Genomic DNA, 25,670 nt, shown 5'->3' with positions numbered 1-25,670 from the left:
AGATTTCCCGATGATTTTTTCACACTAGTTTGTTCGTTCAAATTTTAGGTGATAAATCAAAGATAATTGCTTCTGTAACAGATTGAGAATAGCTTCAGAAATTTCATTAACAAGAAAGATGTGTATTACATATGGCTGAAATGGTGGAGCATCCTTATTAAGCATAGCATATAATGGCAAACATGATGTGCAGGTACACACCATCACGAATGAGGGGAAATTACACATTCTTTGCTACTTCATACAATTTCAATTTGAAATTCGATTTTCAAACTCAAATTTTTACACACTTTTTGCAGCCTCAACGTGAAAATGGTACAGAAATGTAGAATGAAACAACACTATTTTTTGTTCTCACGATCCCTTCACGACTCGTTGCTTCTTTTCTTCAAGGCCGGTAGCTTCATTCAACATGTCTGCGGCATCTTTGTGCATGTCTAGTTTGGCAAGAGCAACTGATTGCATATAGAAGGCAGTCGCCCACTCCGGATTCACAATCTGAGCCTGCATTGCATCTGCAAGGGCAGCATCTGGTTGATCACAAAATAGATAGCACAGGCTGCGTCGAGCAAAAACAGTCGGGGAGACCATGGTTCCGACATCTATGAACTGCACAAAAAGAAAAGGTATCCATAAGGCTTTCATCCCAACTCAAGACGATTAAATACCGGACTTGGTCTTAACATTTGCCTCACTACATCAGGAGTAAAAAAAAACTCAGATGCTGAAGTCCCTAAAAATTATAACCACAATTACATTAGAGGTCATTCCGGTCAAGAATAGCTGCTTGATAATATCATAAATGATTCATGGTAAACAAAATTTAAAATTTTCAATAAATTATATCCGGCGGAGAAAGTTACAGTATGACCACTGTACAAGATAAGAGAAGGAAAGATGACGAGCAAACCAACAAACAAAAGATTCCATTTATACAATCCAATTTTCCTTGAACTATTGAATTATCCAGTCCATAAATAAGCAAGATGACAATCATGGACAAACTCTCAACTAAGCAACATATGGTTCTTGACAAGTTATATAGTTTTGATGTTATACCTGGGAGTAACAGTCGATGGCTGTTTTAAAATCTTTATCACGGAATGCGTAGTCCCCACGCTTCCTAGCCTCGAGCATATCTCTCATCTGCTGGGTCCACTCTTGGAAAGATAACTGAAGCAATCCATCCACAATTATATGAACTTCTTAGCACGAGAGTAAAGAAAATGGATTTAAACGTTCACTTAAACAAGTCATCACCTCATTTGTCCCTTCATCATCCTTGTAGTGATTCGTCACCAGTATCTGATGGATTGCTGTAAGGTCAAGTCGTGAACAGGCCTCACCCATTGGCGAAAGTGAACGCTGCGGAGTTGGTGGAGCTTCCTCATATTTTGAGATTCCAAGCATAACATAAGATGGAACCTGAAAGCCAAGAGATACAATAATCAGGATCTAAAATGAAAAGCATGCTCCCCTGGACTTCAAAAGCACACCCTCAAAGTAATATGTTTAATGTGATTAATTTCACATCCTTTTTTAGCTTGAGGATGGTTCGAGGTAATAATAAGCAAGTAAAGAATATACAGAAGAACGTTAAGTATATTGGACAACTCTGCTACAACACAACAATTTCTTTATCAGAAACCATATATGCAAAAGGTTTTCAAGTGTTCACAAATGGAAATAGATGTAACCTCCCGGTTCTAACTCTTTGGCTCACCAATAAAGAAAGAATAAACTGTTACGAAATTGAATAGGTAAAGGCAGCAAAGTTCCTTACATCAGGTTTGGTTTGCAATGGAGCAAGTGTGGCAACAAGATCCTTCACATTGGGCCGTTCCCTGGGTTCATATTGCAAACATTGAGAGGCAAGGCCAACAACCACAGTTGCTTCCTCCATAGAAAATTTTCCCTCTAAATGGGATTCCATGAGGACCGTGATGTTTTTACTCCTTATCATATCGAGTGCCTGCAAACATGCAAAGCATCCAGTAAAACCATAGTTTGTAACCTTTGAGATTAATGCCTGGCTCATAGTAGAACAGGTAAAGACATACGCAGCTGTTTAATCAGGAAAAAATGTGAAAAAAGCATCATAACTGTTCACCTCATGATCTCACAATTTGAATATCAAGTTCCCATTTTCATGCATTGCAAGGGGCCATAAATGATTCCGTGATGCGGAGAGTTTGAAATTGAAAAAGGACAAGAAAAGTACACAATAATACATATGGATCCCTTCTACCACAAATATAAACCACTTAAATCCACTTACATGACTAGGAGGAATGTGCTTCCCACTAAGCAGATCGAGAATAACAGTGCCAAAGCTGTAAATAACGCTTTCTGGAGTGACTCTCCCTACAAGAAGCATAGTTTCGAGAAAATTCAATGAAGAGAATCATGCAATTTGAAAAAAAAAAATCATGTAACTCAGCGAAATGCACTAACAGATCAGTTTATCATATATCTCGAAATAACCAATAAACCATTAACACTAGAATCCATTTTCATAAAAGCCTGCCTCTAGTTCCCTGTTTGAATTCTATAAAGAAACGAAGATCTTTAGAAGGTGCAACAGTAACTGTCGAAACTACAAGAAGTCTGCTAAAGTTGCAATCCTGACACCATTCATAAAGTTTGCTCAAACATCGCAGAAGAACATCAGATTGAAACACAAAGGAAGATAAGTCTTTCACTGGGAATACATGCATGAAGTGCAGCAGACCAATTATGTGGAGTAACATTAGTAAGGACCAAACTGAATTATTTCAGATATGAGTAACAAGATAAATCCCTTTGAATTTGAACAAGCAGAAGAACAAAGAACAAGTAATTTATGACAGTAAAAACTAACCACCAGAAATAAATCAAATAGGAAAGGAATTACCATTTCTTAGATACTCGGGAGGTGTGTATGCAAGATTAGTGCTATAACTTTTACCATCCCTGCTATTTTTCATCAAGCCAAAACATGAAAGGCGCGGATCGCCATCCTACAAAATCCATCAAAAAGACATCAATTACAGCTCTGAGTGGTATTTAATGCTAGAGTAAAGAAGCAAAAAAGTACATACATCACAAGAAACCTTATATTCAAGAGACCAATACCTCATCAAAAAGAACCCTGTAAGCATTTAAATCATGGTATAATGGATGGCCCTCGGTACTACAATAATCTAAAGCTTCGGCAATGCAGGTAGCTACTCTTAAACGCATTGCCCACTCGATGGTTTGATTTTCCCCTGTATAGTGTGAAAAAAGACTCAAATTTAAGCTGTGATAAACAGAAACGTCCAGACATATTATCAAATTAAAAACATTTACCTAACAAAAATGTATATCAAACTTAGTAAGCAAATCAATCTGTAATTTATTAAATACGATTCAGTAAGTATTCAGGTAACTCAACAAATTAGCAAAATTTTAAAACAAAAAATTCTTAGTTAAACTGTTTATGGCATGAGCTGAGTTACATAAGGCATGACCTTGGAAACAATTAGCAAGAATTGAAAATCAAGCAATTAAAACATGAGCAAGAAATTAGAAAAATTGAACAAGAACAAAAGAAAAAAAAGGGATTCTTCAAGTTAAAAGAGAATGGAAAACTGACAATGGAACAAATGCTTAGCAAGTGTGTCATTAATCATGTACTCAGCAACAAGCAGCCTTTCATCTCCATCACAGCAATACCCTATCAAATTTGCCAGCCTCCTGTGTCTCAATTTCCCTACTCCACAAGCTTCCTCCTAAAACAAATCCACACAAAAAAAACCCACTTCAAATATCCCACCAAATACCCAAAAGAAAAAATAAAGCAATAAACCAAAAATAAAGGTAAATAATAGTACCACAAACTGTTTTGAATCAGGCCAAGCCGTCTTAGTAAGCTTCTTAACAGCGATCCATTTCTTGTTCTGCAAACGACCTTTATAAACAAGATTAGGAGCTTTTTCCCCACTTTCAGAAACTATGTTATCTGAACTGAAATTATTGGTGGCCGCTTTAAGCTCAGCCAAGGAGAACTCGGAGAAAGAAGGGACTCCATTAGCAACAACCGGGTCGGTTCCAGCACCCGGACCAGCTTGGTTATGGTTCCGGGGCTCCGGTTTCTGTTGCTGTTGCTGTTGCCGCCTCTGGTCTTTCTCTGGGTGGGTTTCTGTTAGAAAAGACGATTGACAACAACCCATACTTCAGCTTTGATTGAAAGCTTTCACTTTTTGGCTTTTGGGAACAGAATCATGAGATGAAAAGAAAAGGGTTTTTGGTTTTTGACACATATAAGAATGGGTTTAGGACTTTGAAGGGATTTGGGTATCTGTCTTTGTTGCCATGGCTTACTTGTTTTCGGTCGTTTTGAGCTTGTTTATGTTAAAGGTTTCTGCTTGTCATTGCCGGGACTGTTGCTCTCCGACCAAGATTTTCCTGACAATTGTTTAACTCGTTTATGTAATAAACTGAAGTAGTCGATCATATACAACTTTAAGACTTGCCAATTATTTCTGACTATGTTGAGGTTTATTAGGCATTTAGCCTAATAAATTAACTGAGCATTCAGCGAATAGTTCGTGAATTATTCGGCAATAAATTAATTTATGTTCGTTTATTTATTAAACAAATGAACATAAATAAAATTTTGTGTTCATTGAATTAAATGAACGAACATGAATAAAGGACTCGTTCATTCATTTACGTTCATGAACGTTCGTTAATATGTTTATTTATGTTCGTTCGTTTATATCCATTTATGTTCATTTATATGCGTTCATTTATATTTAGTTCAATCTCTCTAGATCCATTTAAAATAGTAAAGCCTAATAAATTTTAATTTGATACCCATAAATATTTTAAAATTCAATTAATTTTAAATACAAATAAAAAAGCTCAAAATAATTAAATAAAGTACAATCCTAAATTGTTAGGAAAGAAAAAATATATATTCACATTTATGTTCGTTTATGATCATTTATTGTGGTCGTTTACGTTCATTCGTTTGTGTTCGTTAACATTCGTTTATAGTATTCATTTATATTTGTTTACATCCGTTCGTTTATGTTCGTTCATTTGTGTTCATTTATCATTTAAATGAACGAACACGAACAAACTACATTCCTTAACGAACGAACATGAACAAGAAAGTTTTTGTTCGTTTTATGTTCGTATTCGTTCATTTGTTCGGTTAAAGTTAAACGAACGAAATGAACATACTCCGTTCGTGTTCGTTCGGTTCACTATAGACATTAATAAACTATCAAAGAAAGCATATAAATTTATAAATGAAGAGAAAATATAATAAAATTATAATATCAATAAAATAAAAAAGCTAATTATATTAATAAATTATTTTCTTTAAAATTAGTAAAGAACACAAACCAATTACCTTATAATGAAATGTTAAAAAATAAATCAAACTACTCAAAACATCATTTTCAAAAGTAAAATATAATTACCATAAAACCTTTCTATCATAGGAGGAACTTTGGAAGTATTAATTAATATTAAAAATATATATTTTTAAAAAATAAATAAATAAAAATTTATTAGATCCCTCATTTTAAAAAATTTATTTATGAAAAATTTAAATTGAGGCTTAAATACTCAAAAAAAAATTAGATAACAAAGTGATCATTTATATGAACATTGGGTTAATTTCATCATTATTTGTTGTCATTATGCCATTTACAAAATATATACTAAAAGGTGTCAATGGACTTACTATTGGAATATTTCAGCTGTCAAGATGTAAAACACACAGAATCTGTACTCATAGAAGCTGTTCTCCGTCAAGCTGGGAACAACTATGGCAAAAACAAAACATGGCATCTAAGTGTAATATCTCATCAGATCAACCTGGTCATGACAACTCAAAACCAGATATTCTACAACGCATGATAACACATTTGCAATGGTCACTGCAGGTAAATTGATGGAGAATTTGCAGTTTGCAACACTCAAAACTGTCGTCTATAAAAAAAATTATTGTAATTTAATTCAAGATGGAAAAGAAAATTGCATTATAGTACAACATTTGATTTTGTAGGTATTCCTGTGACTTGCATCACTCTGGAATCCTCGAAACCACCTAAATTTAAAGCTCTTGATCATGCAAAACTGATGGAGAATCATATTACTCCGATGCTTTGGCTACATTGGCTGCTTTGGTTTGCAGAAACATGCCCCATTTTCTTCGATGAAAGAGGAGGTGCATGATTCCGAATACGAGAGTTGCAATTCTCCTAGTGAGGCACCACCGATAAGTTCTCGCTTCTCACCATCCGTGTGAGCAAATGTAAAATAAATATCTAGGGATCTCGGCATGCTTCCGACAGTTCTCAGTTGGCAAGGCGTAGCAACTTGTCCCTCCGGACCTCTCTTCACTTGTGCATCAGAAGCTTGTATGAATCTATTGTAATCAGATAGGCAGATGGTGAATCATTAACAGCTTAAGCTTCGTTTCTCAAACAGCAAGACTGCAATTGTAGCCACGATTCATTTTCTTACAGCCCTATGAAACTCTCTAGCGCTCTTGGGCAAATCTTTCTTTAACACGTTGCAAAAGCTCCTCGTAGGCTTTGGAGGACTCGGAACTGAATCTTTCCATCGCCTCGAAAATGCGTTGCAAGCGACCCTGCAAACTAATGTTGCTAGTGTCACTCTGATACACAGTTTGTCCAGCTACTGAGAGTCCATTACCATCTCCAGAGACCATAATGATTTTTTTATCCAATGCTTGGATCTTTTTCTGCAACTTTTGATCCTCTCTATCCAAGTTCTTAGCCTCTCTCTCTAAATCCTTATTGGTCATCATTCTCTTATGCATTTCCGACTTATCTTGTTCCCAAAGTTGAAACATACTCATGGCAAAAATCCGCATGGAGTCGACCACCTCCCTTTCAGATATTCTATCCATTGATTGTGACCACTGATTACATATTACAAATATGGGGGGTGCACCTACCCTGCTAGGTGAGAAGGGAGCTACTCCATCATCGGTAACTTCGGGTTCATAGTAAAGACATTTCAGAAGCCAATTGTTCAAAGCCCTGACATAACCCTTCTGGGCACCTATCCAACTAGCGAACCTTTCAGTCCAACTAATAAGTTCATGTTCGAGCTGAAAAGTGGCCTTAAGATGATCATCGCTAAGCTTTTTGCCGGATCCAATAGAACCTAAACTTTTGGCTTCTCTAATCACCTGACATTGACTACGATGGCATTCAAGCATGCGTTTCCACATTATGTTTAACCTAGAAACGAAATTGCAAGAAAACAATTAAGGCAAAAAAAAAAGAGAGTAAATGGTAAGCAAATATTGGTTTGTGGAGTGACGAAAAATTGTACATTCCGCAAAATCAAGGAACCTGCTTCACTTCACTTATAAAACTCCCTCTAACAGCAATTAATTGGTACAAGCCCAATATGATCATTAAGTTTTCCCAGTTAAATTTGTGAACGCGGTCTCATAAAAGTGTATTTGAACATGTAGATTGTGCGAGAGTTTTGCGTACCTATTATATGATATATAACGATGGAAGGAGCATTTTGAAATACTGAAATGAACAGTCGCTTCGACACTCACTCAGTACCTTATTGTACCTATACTGCATCTTAATAGAGCATAATACAGCACAGTCTCTACGCAAACTCTATCTAGAGTTCAATAGATATAATCTCAAGCACTATATTGGAAACACAAATAATAATCTTAGAACATGGTAACTAGACATTTTAGGCCAAACACACCAATTCGTATCTGTCAATGACTCAATGTTTCAAACGTCCACAAAGGGGGGGGGGGTTTAAGGAAAAGGAACAGAATGTGTCCTAATAACTGTAGTACAATTTCTTATTGGGGGCAGATTTGGCATCTTCTTTCCATTCTTTCTTTAACACTTCATACCCTTTAAAGAACTCTCAGGCCAGTACCCCCATTATTGACATCCACCGCTCATCACCGTATACTTTTACAAGCTTCAACAGCTATGACAAGAGATTCCTAAATATTAATGCAAATTACTAAAATGCCAAAACAATGTCATGATGCAACCAATAAAGATGGCAAAAGGATTCTGATTAAAAATGCTAATTAAAGATATCAAATGACAATCAAAATGGCAAGGCCAAAAGTAAGATGCAATTATGTCAGTTAATAACAAAGAACTAGCAATGTACGTGGAGAATGAAGAATGAGATAGAAAAAAGTAAAAGAGTTGAACAAGCAAAAATAATACCCTTCAATCAGTTCATTGAGCAGAGGCCATAGCTCCTCATCCCTGATCTTATTAATTGTCACAGATATCTTGTCAACAACTAGAATTGCAATTCTCATCTTTGTGGATAGGCTCCTGATCATATGCCGGGTTGAATCAATTTTGTTTGCTTCAGCACCCCTTTCGTCTAGCCGTTTCAACTTACGGCATTTCCTGTCATAAGCCACCCGCATCTTCTCCTCGGCCTGCATTGCATCAAAAACTTCTAGCTCAGGAAAATCAGAAAGGTTATGAAACTAATAAAAGAGGAGGCATAAAGCTGCTCTTCATCCAGGGAATAACCAAGTCACAGACTCACGGTGCTCATAAAGTAATCCTAAAATGGCCGCAGAAATGACTTAAGTTGAATCATAATTCATGATAAAGCTCAAAATTTAACACCATGAAACCTATATCTCAGAGCAGTTGCTTTCAGAATATAAAACAAACTAAACTAAACTGAAATATAAAGCAACCAAGTGTAAAACCAATAATAATAGCCGTGAATCAAGTAGTTTGCACAGCATTTTGAGATAATCATGAATCTGATATTCAAAAGAGCAGATGTGTAAAGGACTGGGAAGTGGGAAGAAACAGATGCCAAGTGCAACAACAGGCAATACAGCATAAGGCACAGTATACCTTTACTTCATTGTAGAGTTTCTTTTCCCACATATACAACTTTTGCAAGGTAGAGGAAAGGTTTTTCTGTTTCCTGGCCAATTCTTCATTTAATTCTAGAAAAGCCGGATCGGTATTGTCAGCCGGGGATGAAGACTCATCAGTCTTAGAAGTAGATGGTTGAGATGATACTAATGATATTGAAGGAGTAGCTACATGCAACATCTTGGAAACTGTTGCATGAAAATTCCAAAACCCACAGTTAGAAAACTCAATCATGCTGCAAATCAAGAACCCATACTTATAGCAAAAATCAGAACTTTCCAATCCAGAAGAGAAAAATCGATAAAAGCAAAAACACAAGAATCCTGTAAACGTAATGAAAATCATTACCATGTTTACGCTGATAAGGAAGTGTTCCCACCTCAAGCAACTTGGCGATTTCATTCCCTGACTCAGAAGCTCGAACGAACTGAGCCTGTAACTCGTTAACCACCTCAAAAACATTCCTTTGAGGACCTTTTGACCCTTCACCACGGTCCTCGGCGGCGCGTTCATCACTCACAACTTTCTTATCCACCACGTGAACCCCATATTCGACCCTATCATTTTCAGCCCCAACACTAGGCCTGCCCTGATAAAGTGAGCCTCTGGTTCAGTGCTAACAACGTTTCTAGCTTCATCTTCAACTGGGGATTTTGAATATCCTCCGCTATCAACGAATCTCTGATCCCCGTGCACTTCTTTAACTACTTCATGTTGATGATTCTCATCTTCCAGATCAGGGATCCCTTCAGCTTCCCTCACCTCCCTCAAATCCCCACTCGGCGTGTACGGACGATAGTAGTTTTCATAACTCCCGAAAGGGTTCAAGAAATCCCAAGCTGAAGTTCTCGGAGGTGAAGGTGGAGGTGGCGGTGGTTTCTCTGTCGACAACGGTTGCAGTGAAGACTCATAACCAGGCCCCGAATAAGAAGAATAATTACTAAAACCACCGGAATTTTGATAACCCGTATAAGGATATGAACTAGAACTAGGATTGTTATTATTGTTACTTACGTAAGGATAGGAAGAAGACGAAGAAGAAGATTCGCCCATATAAACTATCTCTGGATTCCAAGGCCTTTGTTCATAAACGATAGACGGCGTTGGTTGCTTCTTCATGAAATTCATATGCATAAACCCACCAGGGAAAGACCCAGTTTCAAAGGCACCATAATTGGGGTAATTTTGCTGCAAATACTCTCCATCGTCGTGCAAAGGAGAAGAATGATCGGAATGGTGCAAAGACCCGCCGGAGTCATCTTCATCTGAATCGGAATGGAAGTGAAGATGAGACCCGGAATTCGAATGGGAATGGTGGTGAGAAACAACATCTTTCTTGGGTGAAATCGACCCGACTTCAACCGGATCCACCGCTTTACTTTTAAGCTTATTAGGAGGCGAAGGATAAGGAGGCAACGCCGCCGCCGGAGAAGCTCCAAAATCATGATCGACGAAATTGTTCAAAGACTGCCCAAATAACTTCAGAGAAGCCGTATAAGCAACGTGAGCTTCAGCTAAAGCAAAACGTTGCTTAATCGCTTCGTCTAAAAAACTACATCTTTCCCGACAGAGAGCAACCGCCGGAAGATCATCTAACTTCGAACTAGAACATCCCATATCTCCCCAGAAAAAACAAAAACAAATTAAAAAGACCCAGCAAAGTATAGTAACTTCTTTACATGAAGGAAACAAATAACAGGGTAACAGTGATTGTTTCTCGGGAAAATTTCAGGGTATGAGAAAAAAAAAGATAATTAGACAAAGATGGAATCTTTGCCAGCAGGGAGTACGTCGTCGGGATATAGCAGAATGAAAAAGTAGGAAAGAAGAGATAGAGAGAGAACCAGTGGTTCCTTTGTGTGCGTCTGTGTATATTGCTGGAGCGTATTAGTGTTGAATCATTATCAAATCAAACCAAACAAAATTCCCATATATTATTTACAACTTCTTCAAATACACCACATTAGGTTACTTTTATTTTCTCTTATTATTTAATTGTGGCTCCAGTTTGGTAGCACACACAATTTGATTATTATAAAATTGATTTTTTTCTATTCTGGGGGCTTAGGGGCTTTTGGAATGGAGTTCAAAGGCAAGAAAATCCAGAAGGAACAGTTTGGTTTGATAGAAACTGTATATTGGTGTTATCATTTTTTTCATATATTATTGATGCATTCTAAGAAAATCTTTATATGATTATGTATAAATCTTTTGTTTAATGAACCCATCACTTGTCATTGTTAAAAATATTCAATTACGATATAATATTATTTTATAATGATATGTTAGTATTACAGTTAATTTTTTAATGACAGATGAGCGTAGAAATTTATGTTAGGAGGGACGAATTTGAACTTATAAAATTTTAAAGGGACGAATTTGAATTTATAAAATTATAGGTGGCGAAAATAAATTTTCAATAGAAAATACATATAAAAAATCTAAAATATATGATGATTTTAAATTTTTAGGTGACCCACCCGCCCCGTCTAACCAAAATGAAACCAAAAGATAAGGTTACATATGATTTCAAAACAAAAAGTAGTTGGTGACCAAAACTGAACAAAAATAATAGTTGAGGTACTAAATGTGTAGTTTACCCTATTATTATGTAATGTTAGAATTGTAAGGTCCTAGTTCAGTCATTGTACCGCTTGTTGAACTTCATATTTACATTAATAACCTTCGGTACATATTAATCTTATTCTTTTACATAAAAGTGGAAGATCTAAGAGGGGAAAATGGAAAATAAGGGGAATATAAGATAAATGTGAAAAGAATATAGGGACTAAAATTATATTTTTTAAATATTAGTTGTCCCTTGAAATAGTGTGCTTGTTGTATGGGTGTTCATTGTTCGGTTAAAATCGAATTAATCGATTAAATCAAAATTTTGATCGGTTAATTTTGGATTCGATCGATTAACGGGTAATGGTTATTTTTAAATTTTGTTTTTTTAATTTGGTTCGCAATCGGCTAATTAATTGAAATTAATAAATATTTAATATATTATATATATTATTTGGCTTTAGGGGTATTTAAACTCAGTTTTAACTGAATTAACTAAAAATATTTAATATATAATATATATTATTTATAAATTTCGGTTAATTCGATTAATCGATCAATTAACGAACTTAGTATGAATCGGTTAAATTTTTTTGAAAAAATTTTGATTCGATTAACGGTTAATGAAAAAAATTCGATTAATAAAATTTATGTATTTTAGTTCCATCGGTTAACCGAAGCCCTAACTTTATGACAATAAAAATTGTATAAACTTTTGCATAGAATATAAGATAAAGGAAAATATAGGCACCAAATCGCAATTCCGAAATTATTGATTGGTCCTTGAGATACTGCTTGTCCTTTATGACAATAAGAAATTTATAAACTAGGCACTATAAAAGAAGGGGCAAAAAATAAATAGCCACGTCATGCTTTAGCTATTTGACTAAGGGTTATTTGTTTGCCTCTTAATAAAATTATTCAGCGTTGAATGTTGAACCGTTCAGCATTCAGCGTGTTTATTTCGCACATCTGAATAATTCAGTGCTGACTGATTCAGTAAAACAGGGCTGAATGATTCAGTACAGAAGTATATTCTGAATCATTCAGAGCCAGTTATCAAACAACATGTCACATTCAGAGCCAAACCATTTAGAGACTCTGAATGAATTAGCTCTGAATGTGACATGTTGTTTGATAATGGCTCTGAATCATTCAGAATGTACTTCTGTGCTGAATCATTCAGCAATGTTTTGCTGAATCGATCAACACTTAATCATTTAGAGGTGTGAAACGAACGCGCTGAATGCTGAACGGTTCAACATTCAGCGCTAATTAATTCCATTAAGAGGCAAACAAACATCCCCTAAGACTTAGTTTATCACTTCTTTTTAATTAACATTTAGGGCAAAGAACACAAATGGTCCCCTCTCTATAAGGTATTACTTTATTAAGTCCCTCGACTATTGAAAGTTACAAAATGGTCCTTCAACTATAGAGTGTTGCTTTGTTGAGTCCCTCTACTATTAAAAGTTACAAAATGGTCACCCAATTATTCATTATCTTCCAAACTCGTCATTTTCAGTTAAAAAATAGATGATATTCTGAGTTGAACTTTAACTTATCGAATGTAATATGATAAAATCTTATCCAAAAATCTAAAATGACTATCAAGTCTCAGTCATCATGTTAATGTTCAACTTAAACAACCGTCAAATTTTTAATGGAACATGACGAGTCTGGAACATAATGAATAATCGGGTGACCGTTTTGTGACTTTTAATATTCAATAGACTTAACAAAGCAATATTCTATTATCGGATAGTTATTTTCTTTTCATGCAACACAACGACTTTCCTTGATTATTGTAAATTTCACTCAAATTCTTAAATACTTTTCTAAGTTTCACATTTCTCTATTTTTTAATATTTCTCCCAAGTTTACCTAACTTTTTATTTAAATCACTTATCTTTATGAGGAAAAATACCATATACTATAAAAATTTCCCAAGTCAAGGCATCTATAAAGCTCCATGAGCAATTTGACCAGATAAGATCACTGACCCAATAAAAAGGACCACCAACCAAAGTGCATGTAAGGTTGTCTTTATTCTACTCGTAAATATATTATAATTTTATCTTAATTTTATCAATATTTCATAAATATTTTAACTATATTTCTAGCCTAAGTTTAGGTTTCTTAATAAAATATATATCATGCATACTTGTACGTGTATATATATATATATATATATATATATATATATATATATGTAACAATCACGTATATACACTACATCTTAAGAAAAAACCCTATCCACTTTCTTCCTCCTTCACCCTTTTCCCTTTTTTTAATTCTGGCTAACTTATGTCAATTTTATTTATCAATCTAACTTTTTCTCTTCTAATTTCATTTAACCGGAGACGGTACCGGTTTTTTTTGTTGGTTGCCGCTCGCTTTTTATCTTTTTTCTTTATTTTTTTTAGTTTTTAATAAGAATAATTATATCTTTGTGACATTTTCTCTGCCTTTATAGCACGTTTTTCTCTGTTTTTATAGCACATTTTTCTCTGCTTTTGTGGCACGTTTTTCTATGTCTTTTGATAGTTTACAGTTTTTTTTCGTTGTTTTTGTTTATCTTTTTTTTCTCAGGGTTGGATTTAACATCATCACGTCTGATCAAGATGGCACTTATTTGTTATCATGCTGACATTCTCGGCTTTGACACTCGGATTAATTTGGATACACATTTTGCTTTCATTGATAGTTTTCTCACATCGATTGACTCTGATTTGCGATTTTTCGGTAGCCTTTAGTAGCTTCATCCCCTTTTGTTGTTCATTTGCGGATGCAATCAAATTTATTCGTATCTTTATTTTGTTCGAGTATTGGTTAGATTTTGTAATATATTTTTTTATCCTTGTGTGATATAGGTTGTTAGTTTTTGTGTAAATGGTTATAGGAAAATGTTCTAATTATAATTTAGTTTACGTTTACGGTTATGCTTGAAGATTATGCTTGTAAATCTTCATTATAATTCTGGATATTTTTTATTTTTAATAAAACTAGCAAATTTCTATAAAAAAACAATCACATATATATAAATATATTTAAATATTTTTATTATGATAACAAATAGATGAAGCACGAACCGAGTGATTTCAGTGGTAAAATAATTATTGTTATTCCTTGTGGTCCCGAGTTTGAACATCATGAATGTCAGGAATGTGAGCGTTCAATGTCAAATGGTCAAAGATAATGCTTTATACTCACCCCATATTAATAAAAAAAATATAATTATATATAAATGTAGATTATAAAATTTTAAATTATGATTTGTTTTTAATCGATTATTATTTAAAATTTTAACTATGTTCTTGTACTATTCTTTTAATATTTTTATTAGTTAGGTGTTATTATAAGGTAGCATAAATCATTTGACAATTAATGTTTAAATATCCCTATAAATGATGTGTTCGAACCGATACCTCTATAAAAAATTATCCCTTTAACTAGAGACCTCTAGTTTGTGCATCTTTCCAATTTCGAAAAAAAAAAGAGCATACTACTTATGCGACTAGTTTATTATTTTAAGCATTTACCTAATTATATGATTTTATATAATTAATATTTTTATGAATTTTCCCATTTTTAAAAAATATTAGTATTTTTATAATTTTTTGTAATATATTTTTTTTAATTTTAAGCATTTACCTAATTAGAAAAATATGATTAGTTATATAATTTAATTTATCATATATTCCTAATTTTTATATAATTAATATTTTATTGATACAATCAATCACATTCAATGTTATATTTTATATATTTCAAGATTTAATTAAATTAAAAAAATGTTCAAATACTGTTCTATATAATAATTCACATTAAACGACATATCATAGGTGTCACTCATTCAATTGTATAGATAAAATTTAAACACTGGAGTAACAAAATAATAAATAATATTGACCAACTACCAATTGGTCTAGTAGGATGATATACTAGATCTCTTAAGTAAGACCAAGAGTTCAAACCCTGGCATTTGCAAGTGATTCAAACTAGGTTGGGAGGGTCGCTCTCAGTGACGGATCTTGGTGGTGTAGTTTGAGGGGGCCTAATCAAACTTTTTAAACTTTTTTGGAAGTTTAATCAATTTTTTTATGGACCTAGTGAGATTTTTTTAAATGTGAGGCTCTAATTGAAATTTTCAAAAAATTTGGGAGGCTTAATAAAAAATTTTAACAATTTTGAGGGGGATTAATTAAAAATATTCGGAAATTTTAAGACTTCATGAGAATTTCTAAAATTTTCAAGGAGGCTGATTAAAATATCAAAAAATTTAAGGGTATAAAGCAAATTTTCCAAAACTTTGGAGGTGCCAAGGCTCCCTCTTGCCCTTGGTTTCATCTGCACCTGAAATACACTATCTGTATTAGTCTATTAATAAATCGAATGTCATTGATTAATTCAAAAATAATAAATAATATTGGATTATGCATAGGATGGAAATTGTTTGTTATTGGGATCTGGATCCAAATTATTATGAAGAATAAATGTAGCCAACGACATTGCTTTCCACAATGTAGAGCTATACAGTCTGCTGCTTCAATGTTATAGGTGGCATTGCCATTTCATGCAACCCCACACTCACCAACAATGGACCACACAATGGCCCCCAAAATTAACCATTTTTTTTTTTGCTCCTTCCATTAAGTCAGGGTTAGACTAACTTTGTATTCAAAGACTCTCCATCATTTTACAATGAACGTTTAAATATCTTATAATTTATGATGCCCGAACCTAATAGAACCTCCAAGGATAACAATCATTTCCTTAATCACGAGATAATTTAGTTTGTGTCAAAGAATATTTTTTAAATAGATAAAATGTTTATTTTAGATATTATTTATAAAAAAAATCTTATATGCGTTTACAGGAATTCAACCTGACTTTTTGGAATAAAAATTAGCATTCACATTTGACATGAGCTGACCTGATACATATATATATATATAATTCTTATTTTTATTAGATAAAATAAGGATTTAAGTGAAAAAATATATAGAGTGATGTGTGTTATTACAATTACTCTTAAATATATGAAAGATAATTATATTATTATCTCGGATTTGGTAAAAAAATCACCTTAAATCTGAATCTGAATATGAATCTATACGATCTTATCATCATAAAATTAAATCTTATAAAATTAAATCGAACCATAACTCATGAGATCTAATTCCTTTACCCAACCCTAGTGAAAGAGGGGTAACATTAGTATTGCTCCATTAAACGTCGACACATGACCAACAATTTAGCTTAAAAAGTTAGGTGTATATAATAATTAGAAAGATTTTGCCTATTTATGCTCATTTATTATTAATTACTTTATGCAAATCTTGTTAAAATGCTTACTCCATACAATAATAATTCATCTCAAATCTAAACTTTACTCAAGAAGTCATGCTTAAATCGTTGAAACATGTAGTTGAAGTTTGTAGATATCGGGATAGGATCATGATGATTAAGGTTATTATAGAAGCGGAAGTGGTGAATGTCCTTTCAGTGTACGTCCCACACGTTGGCCTAGGGGATGGGTTGAAACGTTGCTTCTGAGATCAGTTAGATGATGTACTTAGGAGCATTCCGGATGACCAAAGAGTTTTCATAGGGGGAGACTTCAATGGCCATATAGGTAGTGCAACCGACGGGTATGACGGTGTTCATGGGGGTTTCGGTTTTGGTAGTAGGAACGAGGAGGGGCGTACGTTGCTTGAATTTGCTACTGCACACGATATGGTGGTCACTAACTCATTCTTTAACAAGAGAGATGTGAACCTGATTACGTTCCATAGCGGGGGAACATTGTACCCAAATCGACTACATCCTGGTTTGAAATCGGGATCTATGGTCTTGCATTGACTGTAAGGTGTTTCCTAAAGAGGCATGTGCATCACAACACAGATTGTTTGTTTTGGTGTTCCGTGTATGAAACGAGCGGAGCACTCATAGGAGAGCTAAACTTGGTAAACCTAGGATCATTTGGAAGAACTTACATGGAGCGATAGCTGATGACTTTAGGAGTAAGGTTTTGTCTAATACAGGTTTTGGAACTACAAACTCAAATAATGCAGATATGTTGTGGAAAAATATGGCAAATTTCATCAGAGAGGCGGGCAAAAACACCCTTGGGTTGTCGACATGGAATGTCAAGGAGCATAAAGAATCATGGTGGTGGAACGAAGAAGTCCAAACTAAGGTGAAGACAAAGCAAACTTGCTTCAAGGAATATCTACAATGCAATGACGACGAAGAAAGATCGAGAGCTAAACAAAGATACAAGGAGACAAAGCGGGAAGCCAAGAAAATGGTGGCTAAAGCAAAGGATAAGGCATACGAGGAAATGTATAAGAGATTAAACACCAAGGAAGGACAAAACGACATCTACAGGCTAGCAAAATCCAGGGAGAATAGGAAGAATGATCTAGGTAACATTAGGTTTATTAAGGACAACAATGGTGTTCTTTTAGTGAAAGATCATGATATTAAAAGGGTTTGGGGTAGTTACTTCTTTGGCTTATTTAATGACGGTGCCTCTCATTGCAGAGATAGTACCGTTGATGGGTCAGACGACCATCATACTACGGGCAATGACTGCCTTACAAGTAGGATTGGGTTTGAGGAAATCAAAATGGCTCTTAGAAAGATGGGGAGGGACAAAGCTATCGGTCCAGATCAAATTCCTATTAATGTGTGGTTGGCCCTAGGAGAAGAGAGAGTTAAGTGGTTGACCAATATCTTTAATATACACAAATGAAGACTGCACATGAAGACTGCTCAACTATGTATTTATATATTTATTTATACGTGCATTACATTTTATCTTTATTTTTAATTTTCTGACTGCCGGAGGTCTTCCACGAAAGCTGCTCTCAACCTGGCGTTGGGGGCAGCCTACTACCCTACCTCCCCTTACCCCATTTGCATATGGGAATATGATTTTGTTGTTGTTGTTGTATATGGATCATCACTTATGTTTATATTTTGTTCACTTTTGGTTGCTACTTTCAAAAAACATAATATATGATCACTTTCATTTTTACTTAATTAAGATGTAGTCACCCCGAGTTAACTGCCGTTAACATCAGTTAAATATTTTTGATACAATAACATATTTGGTCCCTGTTATTTACATATACTTTAAATTTAGCCATACTTTTAATAAACTAAAATAAATTTAATCATCCAATTGAATGATGTCACATAGGGGTGTTAAAAAAAATAACCTGCCAACCCAGTTAAAAATTCCGAGTATTTAAAATAAAAATATCTGATTTTCAGGTCGGGTACTCAACCCTTTATTTTTTTCGATTTCTAAGTAGGGCTTGGGTCACAAAATGTTGGTTAACCGGGTACCCACCGATCCGGTACCCGATTTATGATATATTTTTTATTTTTTTATTTTTTATTAAAATTTTTATTTATAATTCTCAAATTATTTCACAATAACATTTTAAAATCCTAATTTCTTAAATTTTGACACCATTACGTTCTAAATTTTTAATTTCTTAAATTATTTCACATTAACGTTTTAATTTTTTAAATATTTATTTTAACTTCAAAACATTTTAAATTTAATTGTGTTTCTTTATTTTAATTTTTGATTAATTTTATTTCCAATTTTATAATTTTAATTTTAAAAATTTATGTGTGGATTATATATATTACATACTTTTAAATTTTAGAATTTTTCTATATAATTTTTATAAAATAATATAATTTAAAGAAAAAAATATGAACCAGATACCCGTTACCTGGATTATATATAATATAATTATATATATTAATTTAAAAATATTTTTATATTAACTTATTAAAAATAGATTATTATTAATTGAATTTAAAAAATATTTTATTATTAACTGAATTTAAAAATATTTATTTTCATTTTTATTTAAAATTATATAATTTATTTTAATTTATTAAAAGTATGACTAATTTGACAGAATATATAAATAACAGAGACTAAATGTATGATTATATTAAAATATTTAACTTCTGTCAATGATAGTTAACTCGGAGTGGTCACAACTTAATTAAATTAAAAGTGACAAATATTATATTTTTTTTAAAATCAATGATCAAAAATAAATAAAATACAAAGATAAGTGATCATACGTATACTTAACTCTTTTCCTTAATATATGTACTTTATATGGATGGATGTACCTTTTGCGACAATGGGTGTATGCGTACTTTATGCAAGTCTGGCAGCGGCAGGATATCCATTATCAAGGGATAATTCCAACATTGATGATATGAAATATTTCTGATTTTGTACTCCAAGTTTATCATCATAACACCCACTTGTTGGGGTACATCATAAAAATTAGGTTCTACCATTTTTACAAATGATTATTAGGGTTTGGTTCGCAGGAATCTCTTAGAATTATGGGGAATTGAAATTTAATTCCATCACTTTTCCATGTTTGGTTTAAATTTTTCAAGGGGAATTGAAATCGCTTATGACTTTAACTTTCCATCAGATGAGGAAAAGTGAATTCCATCTATTTTATGATAGAATTCAATTCCCTTGTTGGAGGGAATTGAAATTTGACCATACTACCCTCATCAATCTTTTGGTAACTTATTCATATATTGAATAAAAATATTTTTTTATTATTTCGGGTGGGGTGGGGTTGGGTTTCTAATTCATATATTCGGGTCGGGTCGGGTGAAACTTTACTTTGGTCGGGTCGGGTCGGTTTTTTTTTAAGTGTGGTATTCGGGTCGGGTCGGGTCGAGTTTAGGGTGAAAAATACCCGAACTGACCCGGAAAAAATATATAATTTTACCTTATATATTTAAGAATAATTACAATAATACCCCTATATATATATTTTCAATTAAGTCACTGTTTTTATTGAATAATTTTTATTATTATTTCGGGTCGGATTTTTAATTCATATATTCGGGTCGGGTCGGGTGAAACTTTATTTTGGTCGGGTCGGGTCACGGATGGAGGTTCCCTTGTTCTCGAGTCGGGTCGGGTGGACCAAAAACCCAACCCGACTCATGGCCATCCCTAATTGGGATGATTTTAACTTATGATGTTTTATTAGTATACTTTTTATAATTTATTGAAATAAATAATCAATCAATAAAATTAAAATTTAATATTTTTTAAAATTTTATAATATATTGCTACATGTAATTTATAAAACAAACTAAAATTAAGCAAAAAAAACAAGATGGGCAATCCTGTCATTTTACATTACTGAAATCAAATTCATCTGACATGTATGCGAACCAAACAAAATATGGAATTTGATTCCAATTCAATTTCCTGCCAACCAAACAGAATATGAAATTGGATTCAAATTCCTGACAGATTCCAATTCCTTCACAGATTTCAATTCCCTCCGAAACGTTCCAGCGAACCAAACGCCACCTTAATATTTATTTTTTGAAACATTTTAATTTTATGTATTTAAAATTTTGATAAAAAAAAAAGCAATGACATATGAAAATATTTAGTTAATTAACTATCAAGTGACTTGTTAACATGATATTTTTACTATAATTGATGATGTAGTACATGTCATGCGATCACTTTAAAGGACGAGATACGCGCCACATCATCATTTTAGGTAATGATATATGAGTCACATTCTCACTTTAATAACGTGACATTTGGTGATGTGGCATCTAATATATCAACAATTAAGCATCTATAAAATTATCACGTAAAAATATATATAGATCGTTAATCAATTAATGATTCTCATCGTAATAGTTATTTTATTCTTATGCATAAAATAATACCCAACTTGCCGGAAGTGCTTAAAAACCCTAAACAAATGCATGGTTGAAAGTGAGGGAATAAAAAAAAAGGGAGAATATGCACATTGTCCCACCCACCAACTTGTTTCAAAAGGCCAATAGAATTGACCACCTTTTATTTATTCGTTGTTGTAAAACCGTCGATAAAAGAGAGAGAGATACCCTTTTTTTCCCAGGTAAAAAGGTGAGAGAATCTGATCATGGTGTTCTTTCTTATAGGAAGAGGCCCAAGTGGAGATCACATGAGAGAAGAGAGATATACGTATTTAAAGGAGATTTCAGCTGAGTTTGGGTCAATCTTGTTTCCTCTGTGCATGTGAATGACATGGTACGGCACACAAAAGTATCCCAATTTTGCAGTAGAGAGAGAAGGGCATTGAAATCTTGTGGTAATTATTTTATAGTGGTAAATTTGACCCACTCGAGGTCAAACAACAAGATTTACGCTGCTGTAACTCATCAGGAACTTGAACATTGATGTAAATTTACTGATTCATTCCAATATGGAAAATGCCCTTCAAAGCTGCTCATTGTTACCCACAATTCAAGGACGGGTTTATGACTCTATGTTAGTGGGATAAACTTAAACTTAAGGGAAATTAAAATTTTGGGAGTCGAAAATATATTTTTAATAAAAAATATATAATTTTTTTTAAAATATATGATAATTTTAAATTTTCAGAGGGTAACTACCCTAGCCGTCTCTCGTTCATCCTTGCCACCATGCCAGGATCTGCTCTAAACTTTTGGCAACTTTAACATTCAAAGGAGATTTTCTCAAAAACTATTTTGGATAAAAAAGTCAAAGGTATGTAAAAAAGGGGGGCTTATTTGGAAAGTCATAAAGTAATTGAATTTGAATATATTTGTGTTTAATTACAAAGATGCATTAGACTTGCATGAACTAAACGATCTCAGTAATAAAAAAAATATTAGTTATTTCTAAAGGTCGTGAGTTCAAACACCAATAATTGTAGCAGGATGATCGAGAATATTAAAACAAATATTACTTTATAATCCTCTTAACTTAATAAAAAAATACATTATGTTTTAGATAGTTTTCGAAATAATTTATTATTAATGATCGAAAATATTCGAAATAATTTATGATAAAAATATACATTAAAAATATATGTCCATAATTATGGGTTTTAATCAAATAATTTGAACTTTTAAATCTTAAAGTTAATTTATTTCTGATTTTTTCAAAAATAAAAGAATTAATGGGTAAATTACTTTGATAGCATATATATATAAATATGAGATGAATAAGAAGTTGATATATATACAATCACTCCCAATTATATTTTTATATACACAGTGCTCAAAATTAAAATAACAACAAATTTCTTAATCACTAATATCATTTCATTCGTACAACTATTCGGATAGTCAAATAATCGAATGTTAGATAATAAACACTGCTACGACAAATTACTCCCGTATTTCAATATCAATTTTGGTCTGTTTTATATTTTAGTATCTAAATTTTTAATTTTTTTAAAACCATACATAAAGTTTAATTTTAGTATCCCGCTGTTAAAAACTTTAGTTTTTGTTAGTACTCGTTCAAAATTTGACGTTAAGTTTAAAGAAAAATGAAAATTTAGGTACTAAAACAGACAAAAAATTGATAGTTTAAGTGCTAAACGTGCAAAAATTTTCATGGTAGGTACTATAATAAAATGAAACTAAACATTAAGTATGCTTTTAAAAAAATTAAAAATTCAAATACTAAAACAAATCAAACTAATAATTTAAATATTAAATACATAATTTACCCTAATAATAATAATAAGAAATAAACTGAATTATCTCAAAATTCCAAAAAGAAAATGGGGATAAGACAGGGGGAAAAGAATTTCAATCAAACTTCCATAATTTGATTGTGATAGGCACTGCACTAATTATTGCTCTCCTCTTTCCTGCACTATTTTTTGAGTTTATCCTTTTATCCGATAATTTTTTTTTATTTTAAACTTTATATTGTGAAAGAGACCTTAACAAATGATAGGTTTAAAGTTTTAAATTTTTTTATTATAAAATATTATATTGTGAAAATGATTATATAAATATAAATCTAATTTGTCTTTTAATGATGCCAACGTCTTATAAGTGAATTTTGTAAGGGCAAAGGAAATTTGCAAATGTACAATTGGAGTCCAACAAGGACAGATAGAGGGATGTTTGAAGAATGATCATATCTTCTGAAAAATATAAAAATTTGGATAAATTACGCGTTTAATATCTAAATCATCAGTTTTAATCTATTTTTAATACTTAATTTTTTAATTTTTTCAAAGTCATACCTAAAGTTTAATTTATGTTTCATTTTAGTACACCCGTTCAAAATTTAACTTCAAATTTTGAAAAGAAATGAAAGTCCAGGTAGTAAAGTAGATCGAAAATGATATTTTAGGTACTTAACGCGATAGGTTTTTAACGGTGGATACTAAAATTAAACAAAAACTAAAAGTTAAGTATGATTTTAAAAAAAATTAAAATTTAAGATCTAAAACAGATTAAATTAATAATTCGTGTACTAAATATGTAACTTATCCTAAAATTTTATTTATGTTGAAAGAATGTTTGAAATTAGTGGTCAAATAAAGATAAATAGACCATTGAGGGTGTTTGGAATTGACCCACTCCTGCCCCCACCATTTCAATGATTGCTCCCTGCTTTATTATTAACCCCATGGCCAAGTGAGAGGATAGTTTTCTTAATTAACCATCATTAGGTTTAGCCATGTGAAGCCTAACAAGGCTAAGACATTTTCCTATTTCTCCTCTTATTATTTTTCAACAAATTAATATGCTAAATCCTAAATTAAGAGAAATTATTTCATCAACGCGGCTCATTATATCATTCATGATTTCAATGAATCATATCTATTAATTTTTAAATAAATTTTAAATAACTGCTCATTCTTTATTTACACGTAGAAAAAAGATGAAGGTTTACCTTTAAAATGAGATAAAAATGTTTATTGATTGAGACGACGTACGACGAGATAGGCCGGCTTCATTTAATAATTTTAGTGTCTAAATAATTTTTTGTTAAAAATAGATATTTAAAGTTTTATCCATTACATTCTTAGGTGTTTACTGTTAAAAAAAATATTAGGTGGCACTTGTCATGTCTAGATTATTTTAAAAATAAAATATTATTTATTTTTTAAAAAAAAATATAGACATGACACGTGTCACTTAACGATTTTTTTTAACGATAAACAATTAAAAATGTAATAGAAAAAAATTTAGACACTTATTTTTAACAAAAAAAATTATAGGCATTAAAAGTTAATTTTAAGTATAGTTTAGGCATCTAATTTTATATTAAGCCTTCTTTTTATGTCCAGAGTCTTTGCCTTCCCTTCAATGTCAGATTAGAATAGTAGCAAAGGACTCCACTATTTTGGTCGCCAAGCCCAAATAATAACAAAAATTTGAGGAAGAACCAACCTGTTGCTGGCTTCGGTTTAGTCTGAAAAGAACTCTTCCACTTCAGGTTGTCCATGTTTGGTTAACACACTACTGTCCACGTTAGGTAATTCCTTGGACACAACATTGTTATCCAAATAATCGATGTCCGTCCAATCCGGATCCTCTTCAAGATATTGTTGTTCTTTTTCATCACTCGCTTCAACACCATTGTTCCTGTCTGTAGGAGTTTGATCTTGACTTGATTCGAGATCCTTAGCCTCGCATATGCAGCTGTGCATTTTCATGGAACTCATCCCTACCGGGTAAAATTCGAGCCATGTTTCCGCTATTGTTTGTGACGAACACATCGCTTTCATCACAAACAATGTAGTCCAGTAAAATGGAGCCAACTCCTCCTCGGTGGCTATAGTCTCTTTTGAATGGAAATTTGGGAAGAGTGCTTTTAAAGGAGCCAATGTCTCTTCACCTCCAAATACTTCACCTGATGCCACATAAATGTGAACATCACTGCCAAAACCCAGTGCTCTCAGCATTAAACCAATTTCCTCTGGAGTCAGCGGGCATCTTCCATGTCTTCTCACCTTTTCAGGGTTGCTCACCTGCAGTTCGTACCAAATTAAGCATGTTTGAATGCTTCATAAGCTCTTTTCAGTCAACAATTTGCTTGGTCTTACGTTTAAAGTTTTCCATCTCTTCCGGATTGCACCGAGTTCCTCCCTTTCTCTTACTCCTCCCCCATAATAACATCCAGAAAATGCGAGCATATCCGGTTCGAACCTACGGCAAATGATATGTGCAGCCATTTCATCAGCCAAATTTCATTCAGTTACCGGTACTGAAAATATGACCGTAACTTTTAGTTAATATCAAATGGAAAATTAAATAAAACCCAATGATATTCATTATTAACATGTATGTGTATTCTGACAAACTTTTAGTTATATTTATGAA

At 32.8% G+C, this 25,670-nt stretch overlaps 2 protein-coding genes and 1 pseudogene across 2 annotated transcripts; all 3 read right to left on the bottom strand.

Annotated features, from left to right (window-relative positions):
* Positions 1-171: 171 nt before the first annotated feature.
* LOC120203474 (serine/threonine-protein kinase BSK1-like) lies at positions 172-4,481 on the bottom strand. The gene is made up of 9 exons (XM_039203761.1): positions 3,855-4,481; positions 3,617-3,752; positions 3,115-3,248; positions 2,894-2,999; positions 2,279-2,364; positions 1,784-1,972; positions 1,261-1,425; positions 1,060-1,173; positions 172-609 (listed from the first exon to the last, which is right to left on the bottom strand). Exons 1-9 carry the CDS (start codon positions 4,191-4,193, stop codon positions 355-357), a joined length of 1,524 nt encoding a protein of 507 aa, XP_039059692.1. The 5' UTR covers positions 4,194-4,481; the 3' UTR covers positions 172-354.
* Positions 4,482-6,181: 1,700 nt separating this feature from the next.
* Positions 6,182-10,870, bottom strand: LOC120203473 (annotated as a pseudogene).
* A 13,884-nt stretch (positions 10,871-24,754) lies between these two features.
* Positions 24,755-25,526, bottom strand: LOC120203542 (O-fucosyltransferase 19-like). The gene is made up of 2 exons (XM_039203815.1): positions 25,394-25,526; positions 24,755-25,318 (listed from the first exon to the last, which is right to left on the bottom strand). The coding sequence occupies exons 1-2, from the start codon at positions 25,520-25,522 to the stop codon at positions 24,755-24,757; spliced, it is 693 nt and encodes a 230-aa protein (XP_039059746.1). The 5' UTR covers positions 25,523-25,526.
* Positions 25,527-25,670: the final 144 nt, after the last annotated feature.

The sequence above is a fragment of the Hibiscus syriacus genome, unplaced genomic scaffold, assembly GCF_006381635.1.
Source record: "Hibiscus syriacus cultivar Baekdansim isolate YM2019G1 unplaced genomic scaffold, ASM638163v2 tig00009942_pilon, whole genome shotgun sequence".
Taxonomy (NCBI): Eukaryota; Viridiplantae; Streptophyta; class Magnoliopsida; order Malvales; family Malvaceae; genus Hibiscus; species Hibiscus syriacus.
This window is presented reverse-complemented; position numbering and strand designations above follow the sequence as displayed.